The sequence below is a fragment of the Anabrus simplex genome, chromosome 2, assembly GCF_040414725.1.
Source record: "Anabrus simplex isolate iqAnaSimp1 chromosome 2, ASM4041472v1, whole genome shotgun sequence".
Taxonomy (NCBI): domain Eukaryota; kingdom Metazoa; phylum Arthropoda; class Insecta; order Orthoptera; family Tettigoniidae; genus Anabrus; species Anabrus simplex.
Window position 1 is genome coordinate 641354176 of NC_090266.1, and position 19087 is coordinate 641373262.

The 19087-nt window shown below is 40.1% G+C and overlaps 1 protein-coding gene across 1 annotated transcript in view; it reads left to right on the top strand.

The window, feature by feature from the left end:
• Drp1 (dynamin related protein 1) overlaps positions 1-19087 on the top strand; it is a 430863-nt gene that overhangs the window by 107020 nt on the left and 304756 nt on the right. The window contains exons 4-7 of the mRNA XM_067141108.1: positions 8344-8554; positions 8636-8736; positions 8815-8961; positions 9071-9234. Coding sequence (XP_066997209.1) covers positions 8344-8554; positions 8636-8736; positions 8815-8961; positions 9071-9234 — 623 coding nt within the window. The remainder of the gene's footprint in view (positions 1-8343; positions 8555-8635; positions 8737-8814; positions 8962-9070; positions 9235-19087) is intronic.

Below are 19087 nucleotides of genomic sequence, written 5' to 3' on the forward strand. Positions count from 1 at the left end.
ACAAAGCCTAAGCAAAACGTGTTCCATTTTAACATGTATGTAGTATTTGCATCTTAGACTTAGAGATTTTAAAGTATTGGAATGGTGGTTTTTAAATAAATTTGTTTGAAACTTTTACATGATGTAGGTATGTCTGGCAGTTGAAGGAATTAGGATGAGAATTGTCTCGGTGTATTCACCATGTGAGGGTGCAGACGAGGGTGAAGTTGATAAATTTTATAAAGCATTGAGCGACATCAGAGTCACGGTCAACAGCAAAGATAGATTGGCGAGAGTTGGAAATAGAACTGAAGAATATGCCAAAGTGATCGTTCAATGTGGAGAAAATATGGAAGCTATTAAGAATGGGAAACATTTACTGGACTACTTTGCTAGTATGGGAGTACCATTTACAAATACAATCTTCAAGCATGAGGCTATTCACCGCTACACATGGGAGGGTAGAGGCACCAGATCCAGAAAAGACTATATCTTAACCGACTTTGAATTCAAGAAATCTGTCACAGTGTGCAGGTTCTTCAGGAATTTTTTATGATACTGACCACTATATGATAGGTTGCGAACTAAGTATATCTAGGCCTAAGTTAGGGAAAATGAAATCTGTCCACAGATGAGTAAGGGTAGAGAACTTCCAGGACAATGAAATTAGAAATACATGGATATGATGTGAAAAGCTCCAAACAGTGGACAGTAACCAGGTTCAGGATATAGAAATGGGATGGATGGCACACAGGGATGCTGCAGAAGAAACAGCAAGCTAATGCCTAGGCACAACTGTGTGTCAAGATGGGAAAAAGTAAACATCAAGGTGGAATGATGAAGCGAAGGAAGCTTGTGAATGTAAAAAGAAGGCTCATTAGAAATGACTCCAAACAAGGACCAGTGCAGATGTAGATGAAAGAAACCGAGCAAAACAAATATTTCTTGAAGCCAAGAAGCAGCCATGGGAAGATTTCATTAATAACCTGGAAAGGCTAGGTCAAGCAGCAGGGAAACCTTTTTAGACAGTAATAAATAATATTAGTGTTACCATGGTTTGGTGGATCAGCAGAGGTGAAAGAAGGTGCCGGGGTGAATGGGTCTCACTACTTGTCAAGAAAGAATTTAAACTGAAATGGAAGGTTATATTTTCGAAAAGCAACAAGTTAACAAATTCTCACTTAGTGAGATAACAATTACATGGCAAATTAAAAACAAGACTTTAGAAAAATCCAAGACTTCAAATCGTTAACACACTTGGGCTACCAGCCCCTAGATTTACAGTCTTTGAGCTTCCAGATCAAACTTTACAGAGGAGCATAAATTTACAAAAGGGCAGAAATCCCCTAATACCTGGAGCACTTGCTCCCTAATTTACAATATCAAGCCTCCTAGAGGCACATTTACAATAATTGAAAAGAGCAGACACGCTCTCAGCTTTTCCAGCCTAGTCAAGGCATCACCAAAAATGGTCTTACTCTTTCTGGCCTTCCATGGCCCAGCTTACAAATTGAAACAGGGGTATCTCGTACCCAACCTACAGGGCCTTTGAGTAAAAGAAATAACCGTTAAATAAATGGCCCAAACAAAGGGAAGGAGGCAGATATTTGCACACCTCTATGTAGCTTCTTAAAACCTAAAAGGCACTAGGCCGATGAAACAGGAGCTATTCCCAAACTATGGAGGTGACCCGTATAAGAAAGAAATTTTAAAACGTTAAGGAAGAGAAGAAAATCAGTTACCAAAACGTAGTCACCTCAAACCAAAACGAAGGGGAGCTCAAGAGGGTAAATCACTCTCTATCCTCGGATTACAGTTACAGATTTTATGAAGTTTTTACGTAAACCGGCAGAGAATTACATGTTTAGAAGAGTAGGTTACATTGTAAAGGTTTTGGACCTTTCCCGCGGGTTAAACTGCTGAGCTAGCAAGAAATAAAGATGTTAAACGGCCATTACCTTGCTGAAGACCTGCTGCCTGATGAGAGGCGCCTCCCGCCTCCTGCTTCACGTATACACACTTAGATGTTGATCAAGTGGCCCAGAGACGTGAAAACCCGGAGTTTATAAACCCTCGGGGAAAGTTAGAGACCTTTCATGAATAAACAAGCCACACCCTCTCACTTTTATTGGTAGATGAAAAGTTACACATAAAATCGAAGAAGAAACCTGTGATAGGCTGAAAATTAATTACAGAAATTAGGGATTGGCTGAATTCAAAACTGGCAGAAGGAAAAGGCCAATATTGCCAACCCACAAAAGAATGAACGAAATTTAGTAAAGAAAAAAAACTTATGAGTACAAAATTTCTTCAAAAAAGTTTCTTCACTTCGCACCAGGGTGCATGATCATAGTTTTTTAGTAGAGACATCTATGAGAGAATGTCTACACTTCTTGAAGAATGGAAAACAAAACAAGTTGAAATTCACACAGTACTGGCAACTTCATAATCACAAAATTAAGGTAGTGACATCTTCTGAGCAAAAGTTTAAGGAGGTTTAGTTTTAAGTTCAGTGCTTCTCCTGTAGAGGAGGTTTTCTTGGCGCAAGATTTAAAAGTACGGCGTAGGGGTGTACCGCCCGGTACAATTAGAAAGGAAGGGAAAAAGGAAATGAATAGTTACGGGTAAATCAGGTGAACTCATAATGGATCCCAGGGAATCACTGTACAGGTGGAAGGAATATTTTGAAAATCTTCTCAACGTAAAAGGAAATCTTCTTGCGGGCATCACAAACAACTGAGCTCAAGTGGAAGAGGACAGTGATGTTGGTGAAATTACGCTTGTGGAAGTGAAAGTATGGTCAGTAAACTCCATTATCTTCAAGCAGCAGGAATAGATGAAATTAGACGTGAAATAATGAAATACAGTGGGAAGGCAGGGATGAAATGGCTTCATAGAATAAGAAGGTTACCGAGCTCGATAGCTGCAGTCGCTTAAGTGCGGCCAGTATCCAGTATTCAGGAGATAGTAGGTTAGAACCCCACTATCGGCAGCCCTGAAGATGGTTTTCTGTGGTTTCCCATTTTCACACCAGGCGAATGCTGGGGCTGTACCTTAATTAAGGCCACGGCCGCTTCCTTCCCACTCCTAGCCGTTTCCTGTCCCATCGTCGCCATAAGACCTATCTGTGTCGGTGCAACGTAAAGCAACTAGCAAAAAAAAAAAAAAAAAAAAAAAATAAATAAATAAATAAATAATAAGAAGGTTAGCATGAAATGATAGTAAGGTACCTTCTGATTGGACAAAAAACAGTAATTGCACCTATCTATAAGCAAGGAAACAGGAAGGATTGCAACAACTATCGAGGTATCTCATTGATCAGTATACCAGGCGAGGTGTTCACTGGCATCTTAGAAGGCAAGGTGCGATCATTATTTGAGAGACTGTGCCAAAAGCCTGTAGTCTGCTATCTCAGAACTTCAAAATAGCTGCAATGAGTATGATATAAAAGGTAGCCTTTCCATGACTAAAGAGATGTCAGTAGGTAAGAAACCTAAGAGAAGTGAATTTCAGGTTGGGAAAACAAAACTGGAACAGGTAGATCATTTCAAGTACTTAGAGTGTGTTTTCTCTCAGGATGGTAGTATAGCGAGACTGAATCACGGTGCAGAAACGCTAATGCAGCAAGATCGTAGTTGTGTTGAACAGTGTTCTGTAAAAAGATAGTAAACTTCCTGACAAAACTATCTTTACACCGGTCTGTTTCCAGACCAACTTTGCTTTATGGGAGTGAAAGCTGCATGGACTCGGGATATGGAATGAAGGGGCACAGGCTCTTCCACTACCGTTTCTTCACTTGTTATGCATGCAGTGTTCCAAATTGTTTTTGTTGGGATGTTCATGTTCAGTAAAAACAACTTTATGAACTGAGGTGACATGGTTCGTGAGGTTGCTAGTTTGAGATTTTGCTTCGCTTGTGAAACTCATTTTTACAAGTGCAGCAAATGGCCATTTTATTGCTGACAGGATTCAATTGGAAATATTTCCACAATTCACTCAGATTATCCAAAAGTAGTAGATTTTGGAACTTTTGGTTAATCACGTAGCTTCAAAATAACAACTGACTTGAAATTTTAAAATAGTGGTCTGAAATCAAAATCGGATTTTGTGGTAAAGTTGCTGAAAATTTTAAATTAAGTTGCTCTCTTACTTGTGATTTGATGGTTTAAATAGACCACAGGGTTTGTTTACTGAAAGTGTCTGTTATAGGTTACAGTCAGAACTAGGTTAATTTATAGGCATAGCCATCCAAATCAAAAAGAAATAATGCTACAAATCAATGCAATATCACGTTTGAAAATATCATCCTCTAGCCAAAACTCAGCACATGTTGATGCCCTGGTATATGACTTTTAAAGAAATTTGTACTTCAGACGTACTGGCAGCCGAACATCTTCAGAAATTTGGAGGAAGGTCCCCTTTGTTATGGGATCATTAGAGTTATAAATAAGCCCAATTTCTTGCGATACCTGATACCTGCTATTTTGAAATGTATGAGTTGAAACGTGCTCCTTGCAACTACTTTAAAATTTGCTACTTCTGGTGAATTGTTAATATTAAATAAAAATTTAGTATTCTATTAATATAGTACCTAGAAAGTATTGAGAACTCATGTCTACAAAAAAAAAAATTAGTATATTTGCTAAACAGTGAGTATGATTGTCAAAATCTATTTTTTTTACATCATTATCCCCTATAATCCTTTGATGTTCTGTATGATTTAAATGCAGAAAGCTTACATAGAACCTCTTAATATTAAATAAAACATTTTGTGTTTACCGGGCTGGATAGCTGCAGTTGCTTAAGTGCGGCCGGTATCCAGTATTCGGGAGGTAGTGGGTTCGAACTCCACTGTCGGCAGCCCCGAAGATGGTTTTTCATGTTTTCCCATTTTCACACTTAGCAAATGCTCGTCGGTTGTACCTTAATTAAGGCGATGGCCACTTCCCACTTCCTATCCCTTTCCTATCTCATCGTCGCCATAAGACATATTTGTGTCGGTGCGATGTAAAGCAACTTGTAAAAGAAAATATATTTTAAAAATTGTGTTATAAGGTCCAATGTTGAAATAAAGTATTTAATAACTTTCCTAAAATTACTCATAAGGAGAAGCTATACCTTCACTATTAATGTTCAGGTTTAAAAATTAAAAACAGTAACGAGGTAATAATATTGGTGCAGCGGTTACCAATAGCACTGCTACACACGGCCTTGTAACATTTAACCAGCATAGGTAAATAATAGGCCTATTCCAGAGACAGAGATGTACAGAGATTTCCACTTGATGGCATTGATTTATGAAATTTGAGTAAATGCAGCAGAGGGTCCTTCCTAAAAATCCAGTGCAATACACATTTTCTTTCCTTCTTTGAATTCTTAAGTTTAATATTAGGGGCTAATTAACATGAAGCAAAAGCAAAGCTGTCTCCATGCAGGCCATGAGGACCATTGGAGAAGAAGAAAGTTAGGGGTTTTTCTGTTCTGCAACATTGGCACTTAGTAGGCAAGACTATGAACCTCTTCAGAAGTACAGTAGAACCTCGATAATTCGAAATCGGTTAATTCAAAATCCCGCCTAATTCGAAGAAGCTCTCGTTCCCGGAAACATGAGATACAGTTTTGCATGTTATTTCAGTTGTTTAATTCGAAATACGGATAATTCGTAATTCGAAGTACAATGTCGGCCCCATTACCGAAATTCAGACTTTTAATTCGAAACTGCCTTTACATTTTAAAACAATAGTATGTTACAGAGTAATTTCAACTCGAAATTTATCCGCTCCGCGTCATAATAGAACGCACGTTCCGGAACGTGGAGGGGTAGCTTTCCGCACTTACACTCACTTCGGTGGATCTACAGTGCGCTTCATGATTGCTAAGTTGAATGAAATCGGAATTCTTTTGTGTTCAACCTTTTAAGGAACGCCGTAATATCACACAACAGACTGTGTGCGGGAAAACAGAATCCGCGAACACTGGCGATGCCGACAGTTGACGAAAAAACGTGGCAAATATAATAAATTCGTAGGCACCGAACAATATTGTCATTGCCGGTGAAACTGCATCGCTTTATTTTAATGCGAGCCCAAACGGTCTAATGGTTTTAAAGGAGAATTGCCAGCCGGGAAATTGTACAGTGTGAGGGATGGGGCCCGTGGAAGCGAGATACATTATCCCCTCGTCTTAGGAAACTTCGATAAGCCACGATGTTTTAACGTCGGGCACTTTCCATGCCAGTACTAAGCATCTATAATAAAAATGCAAACAGTAAAGAAATCCAAAAAATAATGCATTTGCACAGGGGAACCGGCATAATTTATCCTCGTCTTTGAATTGTGCGGGGTTTTTTTTTCTTTCGTTGCGTGAGGTTATGTTTGTCAGTGATTTATCCAGATGCATTATTTGAACATTGTAAATGCACCTTGTTGGATACATTTCGGAAATAGTTTTTCCATGGCATTGGAAAGGTTTAAACTGTGAGTCGAGGTGAAAGTGAACTCGTGTCCTCATCCCGAGGTGGTGCAGCTCTTTTCAGGCACACCCCCGTTGGAGGTGAGCTGCGTGTACCATTTGAACCACATACCAGCCCTCCTGCCATTCTTAAATTTCTGGCAGTACCGGGAATCGAACCCGGGCCCCCGAGGACGGCAGCTAATAACACTAACCGTTACGCTACGGAGGCGGACAGTCGAGGTGATTGCATGTATTAATGGGTCTTTACAATACTTCGTGACGCGGCAAGTGTTTACATTTCTGAAGTACGAGAGAACAGAGAAGTGCCATGGCGGGAAATCGTACAAGGATAGAGTCATAGGAAAGTTCGATTTTAAGGGCATCGGGTACTTTCTGTGTAAATACAAGGCATCTAAAATGCATACAGTATAGTAATCCAATTAATAAAGCACTTGCACATGGGAGCGAGCATAGATTTCTCCTCGTCTTTGAATCGTGCTTTTTCTTCTTTCTTTCGTTCGTTCGTTGCGTGAGGTTATGTTTACCAGTGAGATATTCGAGTGCATTATTTGAATACTGTAATGCACCTTCTTGGATACATTTTTGAAATAGTTCTTTTTTCATGGCAATTGAAAGGTATAAACTGTGAATCAAGGTTAACTGCATGCAGTAACGGGCCTTTTGTAACGCGGCAAGGGTTGGTCCTTCTGAATTGTGAATTGGCGGTTAATTCGAAATCACGTAATTCGAAGTCCGATTTTTGAGTCCCAACGACTTCGAATTAACGAGGTTTTACTGTAAAAGTCTTCCTTCTAAATTTCTGATACCAAGCAAGTGGCTGCGTGGTTTCGGTCACGTAGCTACCAGCTTACATTCGAGAGATACTGGGTTCAAATCCCCCACTGTTGGCAGCCCTGAAGGTGGTTTTCCGTGGTTTCACATTTTCACACCAGGCAAATGCTGGGGGTTGTACGTTTATTAAGGCCACGGCCACTTCCTTCCCACTTAAGACCATGGTCGCTTCCTTCCCATTCCTAGCCCTTTCCTTTCCCATCGCAACCATACGACCTGTGTCAGTGCGACATGAAGCAAAAAAAAGCAACAACCCACAATTCTGATGGAGGATCAAACACTTGTCCTTGACTACATGAGCTTGACAGCTCTATTATTGAAGAGTCGATTAATACGACAGTTGATCCATAAGTCATGGCAACTATTTTTTATTTTCTGAAAATGTGCCAATGCCAATAATATAATATGTATACATTTGAAAGTAAGTGACATGTACTTTGTAATGTTGCCTGCAGAAGGGGTATGGGTGTATCATTTTGACCATGATCGCACTCCTTATGTCATTTGTCTGATGACAGCGGTGCATAATGGAAATGACCAAAATTGAGCAGCGGTTGTACATAATCCGTGTGACTTCTGTCTTCTCCCCAAAGTGAAATAGTAATTGCGCGAGGAACAATTTGCCAACAAACAGGACATTGTATGAGCATTTCGATTTGAGACAGTGCAAATTGACGAATCTCATGAAGCCTGTGGTATATTCCATTTTTCTCATCGACGGCAATGAACCATGGGCAACCTAGGAGACTACTTCGAAGGATGTTAAACCAGCTTGTGCGATACATACAAATGATTGTATACAGGTTATACAACACTAAAACAAATGAAACACTGATTTCAAAATGCCCTCGTCCTTTAATGTTACCCCACCCCATGTAGTGTCACTTTTAGAAAGTCATTCTCATACACTTCTGAATTTACTTAGTACATTTCTGGTGATGATGCTATTTTGAGAGAGAAAAAGTAGTTGCCATGATTTCTGAACCAACCGTCATACATACACTGTATATATACTCTGTTTTGGTATGAAGCATAACTTCTATCAATTTATATCAACAGGTCCCTGTTGGTGATCAGCCAGAAGATATTGAGCTTCAAATCAAAAATTTAGTTATGAAACACATCAGCAATCCAAACTCTATAATTCTTGCCGTAGTTACAGCCAACACTGATATGGCTACTAGTGAGAGCTTAAAATTAGCTAAGGAATGTGATCCAGATGGGAGAAGAACTTTGGCTGTGGTTACCAAACTTGATCTAATGGATGCAGGTACTTACCAATAATTTTTTTGATAGATCAACTTATTACCACAATGAATTTCCTACCTTTTCACGTGTATAATCTTTACAGGCACTGATGCTATTGACATACTATGTGGCAGAGTCATTCCTGTGAAACTTGGAATTATTGGTGTTGTTAATAGATCGCAACGAGACATAATGGATAATAAGGTTAGTCTTGTTTGGGTTGTGAAATGGATTTAGTTGGATAAACCATGAGAATTGTACTAAAGTCATTGTACTTTGCAGTCCATTGTTGATGCTCTGAAAGATGAAGCAGCCTTTCTTCAGAAGAAATATCCTACATTAGCCAACAGAAATGGCACGCCATATCTTACAAAAACTTTGAATAGACTTCTAATGCATCATATTCGAGACTGTTTGCCAGAGTTGAAGGTAACACTTGTAGCTATTTTCTTGATCCGTTTTGAGTGCAGTTGTGCTGAAGAACTTAACATATACTAGAACTTACCGTGTACTGTTTTTTGTCTTTGTTTTTGTTTAGACTCGAGTGAATGTCATGGTATCACAGTTCCAGTCACTCCTCAATTCATATGGAGATGATGTATCTGATAAGAGTCAGACTTTGTTGCAAATTATTACAAAATTTGCTTCAGCATACTGTTCAACTATTGAAGGAACTGCAAGAAACATTGAAACAACAGAATTGTAAGTATATCTGATGATGCTTATTAATTGAGATTGTAGGGGTGCTGCACCAGGTCTTCCCTTCCTCTCCAGTATTATCATCATGTAGTTACTAAGACTTGCACTCATTTCATGGCAAATTGGTGTCAGTATGTAGGCATCCTTTGAATGTATTTACAAATCTTTATTTGTATGGTGAACGGCAAGTTTTGTCTTCAGTGATTCTACATTAAAATAGGTTCTTCGTAAACTATCAGTATTGTTCAGGTACAAGCATACTAGTCTATGTGATATATTTGGAACAAAATGAAGTAATATTTAACTGTATATTTAGTGCTGTGCAAGTTAAATGTAAACATAGTTATTCATAGACATGATAGTGTATATGCTTTTAGGCCCAAAAGCGTATACAGTAATATGTCTATAAGTATGGGCTGTGAAAGCGTCAATGGCAACATAGTTATTCATTATTTATTAATCTGAGCCATGAAATCCTCAATCTACACATAATGTATTGCAATTCATTAACTATGACATAGACTTCATACCAGACCTCTTCTTAAATTTCTAAGCAAATAAAAATCATCCTCTGTGCGCGTAGAGGCGCGCGGCTGTGAGCTTGCATCCGGGAGATAGTAGGTTCGAATCCCACTATCGGCAGCCCTGAAAATGGTTTTCCGTGGTTTCCCATTTTCACACCAGGCAAATGCTGGGGCTGTACCTTAATTAAGGCCACGGCCGCTTCCTTCCAACTCCTAGGCCTTTCCTATCCCATCGTCGCCATAAGACCTATCTGTGTCGGTGCGACGTAAAGCCCCTAGCAAAAAAAAAAAAATCCTCCCCATATTTCCTATGCTATTCTTTATTTTTATCCCAAAATGGAAATGGGCTCTAAACCAAAATGGTCTTCTTGATTTCACTTTTACCGAGGTCGATAGCTGCAGTCGCTTAAGTGTGGTCAGTATCCAATATTCGGGAGATGGTAGGTTCGAACCCCACTGTCGGCAGCCCTGAAGATGGTTTTCCGTGGTTTCCCATTTTTACACCAGGTAAATGCTGGGGCTGTACCTTAATTAAGGCCACGGCCGCTTCCTTCCCACTCCTAGCCCTTCCCAATCCCATCGTCGCCATAAGACCTATCTGTGTCAGTGCGACGTAAAGCAACTAGCAAAAAAAAATAATAATAATTTCACTTTTTCTATAAAATTCACCTCTCTATTATTCCTTTTATTATTTTAGAAATCTAATATAAAACCCGTGTCTGAAATGTTTTGACACAGGCTGTAACTGTTGAATTCAGTAGGGATACTTTGTTGACAGATGGTATGATATCCCACAAATACCAAATTCCGTAATTTTTATTAGCAGATTGCTTTCAGTGCACTAAAAAAATCCTCAAACGCTTTGTTTAATCGTTGTTACAACTTGGCTGTTGCCTAATATTATCAGATAGTTCTGTAAGTGAACAACCAAGTTCTCTTTTTGACCATACAACACTTGCTGAAACAAGACCTTATACCTGGTACACTTGGGTGATTTTTGTTATTTATGTAGATCTTCCTAAACCTGTATAAAATGCTACTAAATGTATGCTAAAGATGTGTAAGGAATTCTTTCACAAGATTTTAGTCTTTCTTGTGTTGGATTGGAAAATGAACAATAAAAATGGTAGAAACAGTGTATTTTAATTTCTTCAGCTGTGTCAAGATGCTAGAGCACTAAACAAGATGTTTTGAAAGTACACTAGGACAGGAAAGTGTCCTGTCCTCCTTACCGTATAAAATTTTGATTAATGGTATCATGAGGGCAGCAAAAGCAACTAATGTAAGTACTAGAATAAATGCAGTCTCTTATTTTCAGGTGGAAGGTCTAAGGACAATTTGATTCCATAATAGGAAGACTGAGAAATGGGGAATGAGAATCAGTATGGTGAAAAGCAATACAATGTTGATGATGAGAAGAAAGAGAAATGGGAAGGGGACAGTAAATATCAGGGATAAAAATACTGAATTTTTATAGAATTTCAAGTACGTAGGGGAATGTAGAATCAATGAAGAATAAAAATTAATAAGGAAATCAGCAGGAGAGTACAACCTGGTGACGTTTTCTTTATATATTAAAAGTCTCATTTTCGCTCCGTATTGACGTTCCTAGACATATACAAATGTAAAAGATCCACAAACTCAATAGATTATTTATTCAGATAAAAGTTATTACCTGACAGCAAATACTAGTACATGTTTTGTCCACTTAGTGGACATCTTCAGCTAAATACCATCACTACTAAACCATTTACACTGAATTATTAAAAGAGAATGATGGAATTAAAATCCATAGGGAAACCAGTACATGACTAATTAAAATCTAGAACAAAACACAAAATTAAAATATGAATAGATGTCGCATTCTAGCAAGGCTGCAGACCAGCCTGAGAATTTCCCATGGGGCCATTGGAGAACCTCACACGTTTTACGTGTTACATGCGGTTGTCATTACTCATTAGCAAGATCTCAATATTTAAAACGTTCAGTGGTTCCCTGTTACAGTTCACCGCAACACCAATATGACAGATCCACGCTACAGGAGGATGTTTTAATTTTAATGGTTTCAATGCACGTTGTTATATGTGACGTGTAATTTGGTTCTCAATACATCACGACCTTGTGTATCAACACATCAAAGAACAATTTTAAGACTTCAATGATTAGTTTACCAGTAATATGTGTGATGTTGACTTCGTAGACTCACTTCTATTTGTGTTTTAATTTTGTGTTTTGTTTTAGATTTTAATAAGTCCTGTACTAGTTTCCCTATGGATTTTAATTCAATCATTCTCTTTTAATAATTCAGTGTAAATGGTTTAGTACTGATGGTATTTAGTTGAAGATACCGAGCTCGATAGCTGCAGTCACTTAAATGCGTCCAGTATCCAGTATTCAGGAGATAGTGGGTTCGAACCCCATTGTCGGCAGTTCTGAAGATGGTTTTCCATGGTTTCTCATTTTCATACCATTCAAATGCTGGCGTTGATCCTTAAGGCCACGGCTGCTTCCTTCCCACTCCTAGCCTCTCCCTGCCCCATTGTCGCCATAAGACCTATCTGCCGGTGTGACGTAAAGCAACCTGTTAAAAAAAAATAGCTGAAGATGTCCACTAAGTGTACGAAACATGTATTAGTATTTGCTGCCAGGTAATAACTTCTGAGTAAATAGTGTATTGAATTGGTGGATCTTTTTACATTTGTATATGACAGTTTCTTTTACAGGTGCAATATATGGTGAAATAGAAATGTAGAAGTGAAAACTAAAAAGTTAAAGGACAAAGTATATTACATACCTACAAGAATAATGACATACAACTCAGACTTGGCCAGTGGTAAATGAGAATGAAAGTCAAATACATGCAGCAAGGATAGAAATTTGAGCTTACTAATGGGATCAATGCAAACCCCTTGCCTCCCACCCCCCCCCCCCCCCCCTCCCTTTCATATATATAACCAGAAGTTTCTACTCCATACTGTATTGCAATTATTGGCTGGATAACTAGCTTTCCAAAGGCAGCTCTCAGTTCTTGTTTTTCAAACAATTTGTGATGCAGGATATTGCTTGAAAAACACTGTTCCCTTGCCTGAGTCTGAAGTGATGTTCTGTGTCTATTCAAAATTACTTCATGGTCTTATAGTTAAGAGATAGATGTGGTATTCAGCAGAAGAACAGTTTTTATTTTTTATAATTTATTGTATGGATGTAAAGTAGCGTTAACTGGGATCAGAAGCACTTTCCATTCTTGCTGTATCATTTTATTGTCCCCAGCCACTCTCTTGTTATCTCACTAGGCATCCACACTATTTGTCCTCCATCATACAACAAACTTTGTGCATCCATATTCTTAACTCTTCCATCGCTGCATTTCTTACAATGCAAGAATCCTTAACTGTATAATTAAATCAAGGAATTGTAAAAAATTATTATTTATGTTTTTGTTTTTCCAATTTGCTTTGCCTTGCACCGACACAGATAGGTCTTATGGCGGCGATGGGAAAGAAAAGGACTAGGAGTGGGAAGGAAGCAACTGTGGCCTTAATTAAGGTACAACCTCAGCATTTGCCTGGTGTGAAAATGGAAAACCACCTTGAGGGCTGCAACAGTGGGGTTCGAACCTGCTATCTCTTGAATACAAGCTGATAGCTACTTGACCCATACCACTCAGCCACTTGCTCGGTGTTATTTACGTATTTTAAGATATAACATACAATGTAAGACAAAATACTTCCATTTATAGTCTTTGTTTCATTCATTCATTGTTACTAAATAGAGGATATTAAAGCATTAAAAAAATTCTGTTTTAGATATTAAAATAGGAATTAAAAGTGTTCCGGCCTAGGTATGGCTAGACCACCTAATTACTCGCTACCACTTTAGGACAGATAGCAGCACCCTTCAGTGCGTATTTATTTGAAGGCCATCAGCCGGAAGTGGTGTGGATGGATGGGGATGAGAGACTGTTATGCTTGGGTGCCTCGAGCGAGAGGACACGGGAACATGTGACTGACTGTTATCGAGGGCATCAGCCCATTAGTACTCAGTATTATGTATTAATAATGTGTTATAAGTGTCTTAAGTGTAATAAATGTTGTTATTTAAATTAAGTGAGTGATTTACGTTCAAAACATGGTCCAGTTACCGGGCCGGATTATCTACACCACGAGGACCTCGTGAAAGCAGCGTGGCGTGTAGTATGGACGACTAGTTTCTACAGTAACATGGAAATACTTGGAAGTTCACTTTAATGACATCATCTGGCAGTCCCAGGTTCGATGTTCCAGCACCAGAGGTAAACTAAACTGAGAAGGCAGGTCAGTACTATTCATTTAAGGCTCTCCTTTTCTCCTTGTTATTGTCTACCCCCTCCATCATGGAATCCTCAACAAGGCAAAAGCTTCTTAAGCAGAGGTCGCGATTTAAAGCGCAACTTACCCGCTCGGAAACTTTCGTTCAGAATTTCATCGCTCAACAACATTCGAATTCGCTTGAAATTAAACTGCGATACGAAGACATGAGTGCATTAATGTCGAAGTTTGATGACGTGCAGTCAGAGTTAGAATTAGGAGACGTTGAAAACGAGCAAGCTCATGATCAGGCGCGTGCCGAATTCGAAACCAAATACTACAAGGTAAAGGGCGAAATGAGTAAAATAATAGCGAACCTTGAAGAGTCATCACATGACACGGTAGATTCAGGAAGAACTCAGGTCAGCAGTGTCGCGAGTTTAAAGTCTCCGGCTATTAACATTCCACATTTCGATGGAAAATACGAAAACTGGCTCTCATTCGCGGACAGTTTTCAAGTTATGATCCATAACAATAACAATCTGCCAGGTGTCCAGAAATTTCACTACTTAGCATCTGTACTCAAGGGCCCAGCCAGCCAATTAATTCAAAATTTACCCATCACAGAGGCAAATTGTGAGGTAGCGTGGAAAATGTTGAAGGACAGATTTGAGAACAAGAAACTAATAGCAGCTACTCATGTTAAGGCACTCTTAACTTTAAAATCAGTCTCCAGTGAAACAGCCACGGAACTGTTAAGGTACTCCAACACCTTTAATAGTCATTTGAATGCACTCAAGGCCCTAGAACTTAACATTCCATTGCATGAAGTTATTTTGACTCAACTGTATGCTCAAGGACTTGATGCTTGTACTAGATGAGACTGGAAATTATCACAGGCAGACACTCAGGTTCCATCACTTGATGACTTGCTGTCATTTGTTGAGCACAAACGGCAAGCTCTGGAGAACTTCCCTAGCTCACAGCACACTGCAACATCGCACAGACAAGCTGACAGAAATAAGCCTAAACCTCAAGGGGATACTCAACCACGTTACACTTACACCACTACCAGTCTCATAAAGTTTCCCTGCTGTCATGGTAATCACCCGATATTTAAATGTGAAGGGTTTGCAGCTCTGAGTGTGGAAGATAGACAAAGAAGGGTTAAGGAGATGGACTTAGGTTTAACTGTTTGTGTACACAGCATTCTGCCAAACAGTGCAAATCACGTGGCTGTAAATTATGTAGTAGGAAGCATCACATCTCATTACATAATCTATCAGGTAGAGAGGGAGGTACAGCCCATCAAACTGCATCCAACTCCTCTCACACATACTGCAATACAAGAGACCCTGTAGGGGTTCTGCTGTCCACTTCCATAGTCAAGGTAATAGATTCTAGGGGGCAAATGCAGGTCTGCCGGGCACTTCTTGACAGTGGCAGCCAGGTTAATCTTTGCACTAAAAGTCTAGCACAGTGATTAGGCCTTAAGAAAATGAAGAATCCCATACCAATCAGCGGCATAAATGATTCCATTTCTCAATCAAGGTACAGTGTTCAGTTAGAATTGCAATCCACTGTAAGTAACTTCACTGTGAGTATGACTTGCTCTGTCTTTCCACGTATCACAGGTAACATGCCCAGTAGTTACATTCAGCATGAGCATTGGAACTTGCCCACTGATTTGAAGCTCGCTGACCCCACAAGTTCTTCCAGCCAGGTGACATTGAATTGTTAATAGGCGCAGAACATTTCGTTTCATTACTGAAACCTGGGCGCAGAACTCGGATCACCAGATTATCCTATCCTTCAAGACACTGAACTAGGATGGATTATTGCTGGACACTACCATCGTAGGGAAGAGAAAAATCCTACTCTAACTACATGTTTCTTGAAGTCAGAGGACAGGTTAGACACCCAACTACAACGGTTCTGGGAAATAGAAGAGCTTACGTCACGAGTCATGACAAGAGAAGAGAGAGCCACAGAAAAACATTTTACAGAGAATACTACTAGGGATGCTACAGGTAGATTCATAGTTCGCTTACCCCTCAAGCAGAAACCTGAGGTTCTGGGAAACTCCTTCAATCATGCCATGTCAAGACTAACTCAATTAGAACGGCGTTTCAGCAGGCAGCCCTCACTTAAGCACGAGTACTCTAACTTTCTTCACGAGTATGAGGCGAAGGGGCATATGGTTAAGGTGGATACATCTACTCAGTCAGGGAATGAAGGTGGAAGCTATTATCTACCCCATCATCCTTTTTTTAAGCTTAGTAGCTCGACTACCAAAACTAGGGTTGTATTTGATGCATCTTCTAAAACTTTTAACAGTATTTCATTGAATGATATATTAATGGTTGGAATGACAATACAACAGGATCTTTACTCTTTCATTCTAAGATTCAGAATGCATACCTTTGCCTTCACCGCAGATATTGCTAAAATGTATCGGCAAGTCATGGTTCATGCACATGATAGGAAACTTCAGCGGATTATCTGGAGGGAATCACCTAGGGACCCCACCCTCTCACTATGAACTGACAACTGTAACATATGGTACAGCATCAGCACCCTTCCCAGCTACCAGATGCCTGCAGCAACTTGCTGAAGATGAAGAATTGAGGTTCCCCAGAGCAGCACAAGTTGTTTGCAGAGATTTTTATGTTGACGATTTATTAAGCGGCTGTGGCGATATCCAGGATGCTCTTCAGTTGCAGTCTGAAATTATTAATTTACTAGAGAGTGGAGGATTTCACCTCAGGAAATGGTGTTCAAACCACCCAGCATTACTAGAAGCAGTTTCAGAAGAGGACAGGGAAACCCAGCTGCCTTTAAGTCTTGATGAAGACACTAGTGTGAAATCTTTAGGCCTATTATGGCATCCAGTTACTGATCATTTTCTCATTTGTGGCAATCTGTATTCAGACAGTCCCTATCATGCTGACTCTCATGTAACTAAACGAAAGGTCTTATCTGTTATTGCATCAATATTTGATCCACTTGGGTTGGTCAGCCCTTTGGTAATTTCTTACAAGGTTTTTATGCAGAAACTTTGGCTAGTCAATCTGAACTGGGATGACAGACTACCATCTCAACTAGTCAGAGAATGGGAAGAACTTCACTTTAAGCCACAGGCAGTAAGAGAATTTTATATTGAGCGGTTAGTCACATGTAAGGGACCCTCTGTTGATGTACAAATTCATGGTTTCTCTGATGCTTCAGAACAAGCTTATGGAGCTTGTCTTTATGTACGGGCTGTCGACAAAGGGGGACAGACCTGTGTCAGATTATTATGTTCTAAATCCAGAGTGGCACCGGTGAAGAAACTGACACTACCAAGACTTGAACTGTGTGGAGCGCTACTACTTGCCCGACTACTCCACAAGACCCTTCCAGCTTTGTCTCTGCCAGTCAGCAAGCTGTACCTATGGACGGACTCCACCATTGTCTTAGCCTGGATCGCATTTCCTGCTACTCGCTGGAAAACATTTGTGGCCAACCGAGTCTCTTCAATCCAAGAATACTCTCACAAGGCAGAATGGAGACATGTTCCTACCAGTTTCAATCCAGCAGATTTAATATCCAGAGGTGTTGCTCCAGGACAACTACGAGGTATGAACCTGTGGTGGCACGGACCATCCTGGTTAACGGAGCCCACTGAATCATGGCCAGACACAAGCTCAGCCCATGCAGAAGAGGAACTACCTGAGTCACGAAGCACACTTCCTGTAGTCATGTTGATAGGTACAAACTGGGATGAACTTATGCTGAAGTACTCATCACTGTCCCGACTGACTCGAGTAACTGCATATTGTTGGCGATTTATTCACAATAGTGCCAATCCTCAAGACAAGAGGTTAGGGATATTAAGTGCATAAGAGCTGCAGATGGCCTTGCACTCCTGTATCAAAATTGCACAGCAAGTGTGTTATGCTCAAGAGATAGCCAGTCTCAACTCTAAATGCTGCATTTCAAGGAAGAGTAAAATTGCAGATTTACATCCTTTCCTGGATGATAAGGGAATGCTAAGGGTAGGAGGAAGACTAGTAAATTCAAAACTAACTTATGATACTAAGCACCAGCTTATCCTTCCTCCCCAGCATGCTCTCACAAACCTTGTTGTGATGGCAGAACACATTAGGCTTTTACATGCAGGTGCTCAATTAGTGATTGTATCATTAAGAGAATGATTCTGGATTCCCACGGCTAGGGCAGTTGTTCGAAGAGTCATCCACAAGTGCCTGACCTGTTTTAGATTCAAGGCGTCAACAGCTGAACAATTGATGGGACAGCTCCCTGTTACCAGAGTGCAACAGAGTTGCCCATTTCTTAATGTAGGAACTGATTATGCTGGTCCTTTCTTCATCAAGAGGGGAAATGTGAGAAGCAAACTGACAACGAAGAGCTACATTGCATTGTTCATCTGTCTGGCTACCAAGGCTCTTCACCTGGAGGTGGTGAGTGACCCCTCTACTGATGCCTTTATGGCAGCCCTGAGGAGATTCATAGCTCGACGTGGGAAATGCTCCATCATCTATAGTGATAATGGGACTAACTTCATTGGTGCCAATAGAAGAATGCAGGATCTCCAAAAACTATTCCTTTCAACCAGCTTTTGTGAAGAGATAAGGAATTCATTAGCGATGGAAGGCATCACGTGGCACTTTATACCTCCCAGCTCTCCACACTTTGGTGGACTGTGGGAAGCAACTGTCAAGTCCATGAAGTACCACTTGAGAAGAGTTGCGGGTAATGCGCTACTGACATTTGAGGAGCTACGTACCCTTACTGCACAGATAGAAGCCTGTCTTAATTCTCGCCCCCCTATCTGCCTTATATAATGACCCCAGTGACCTTAATTATTTATCACCTGCTCACTTCCTAATTGGTGCCCCCCTTACAACCATCCCTGAGCCTGACATTACTGACCTGCCCATCAACAGATTGTCTCGATGGCAGCGTATCCAGTCAATGCAGCAGCAGTTGTGGAAGAGGTGGTCTGCCGATTACCTGAACTCACTGCAGCAGAGGAAGAAATGG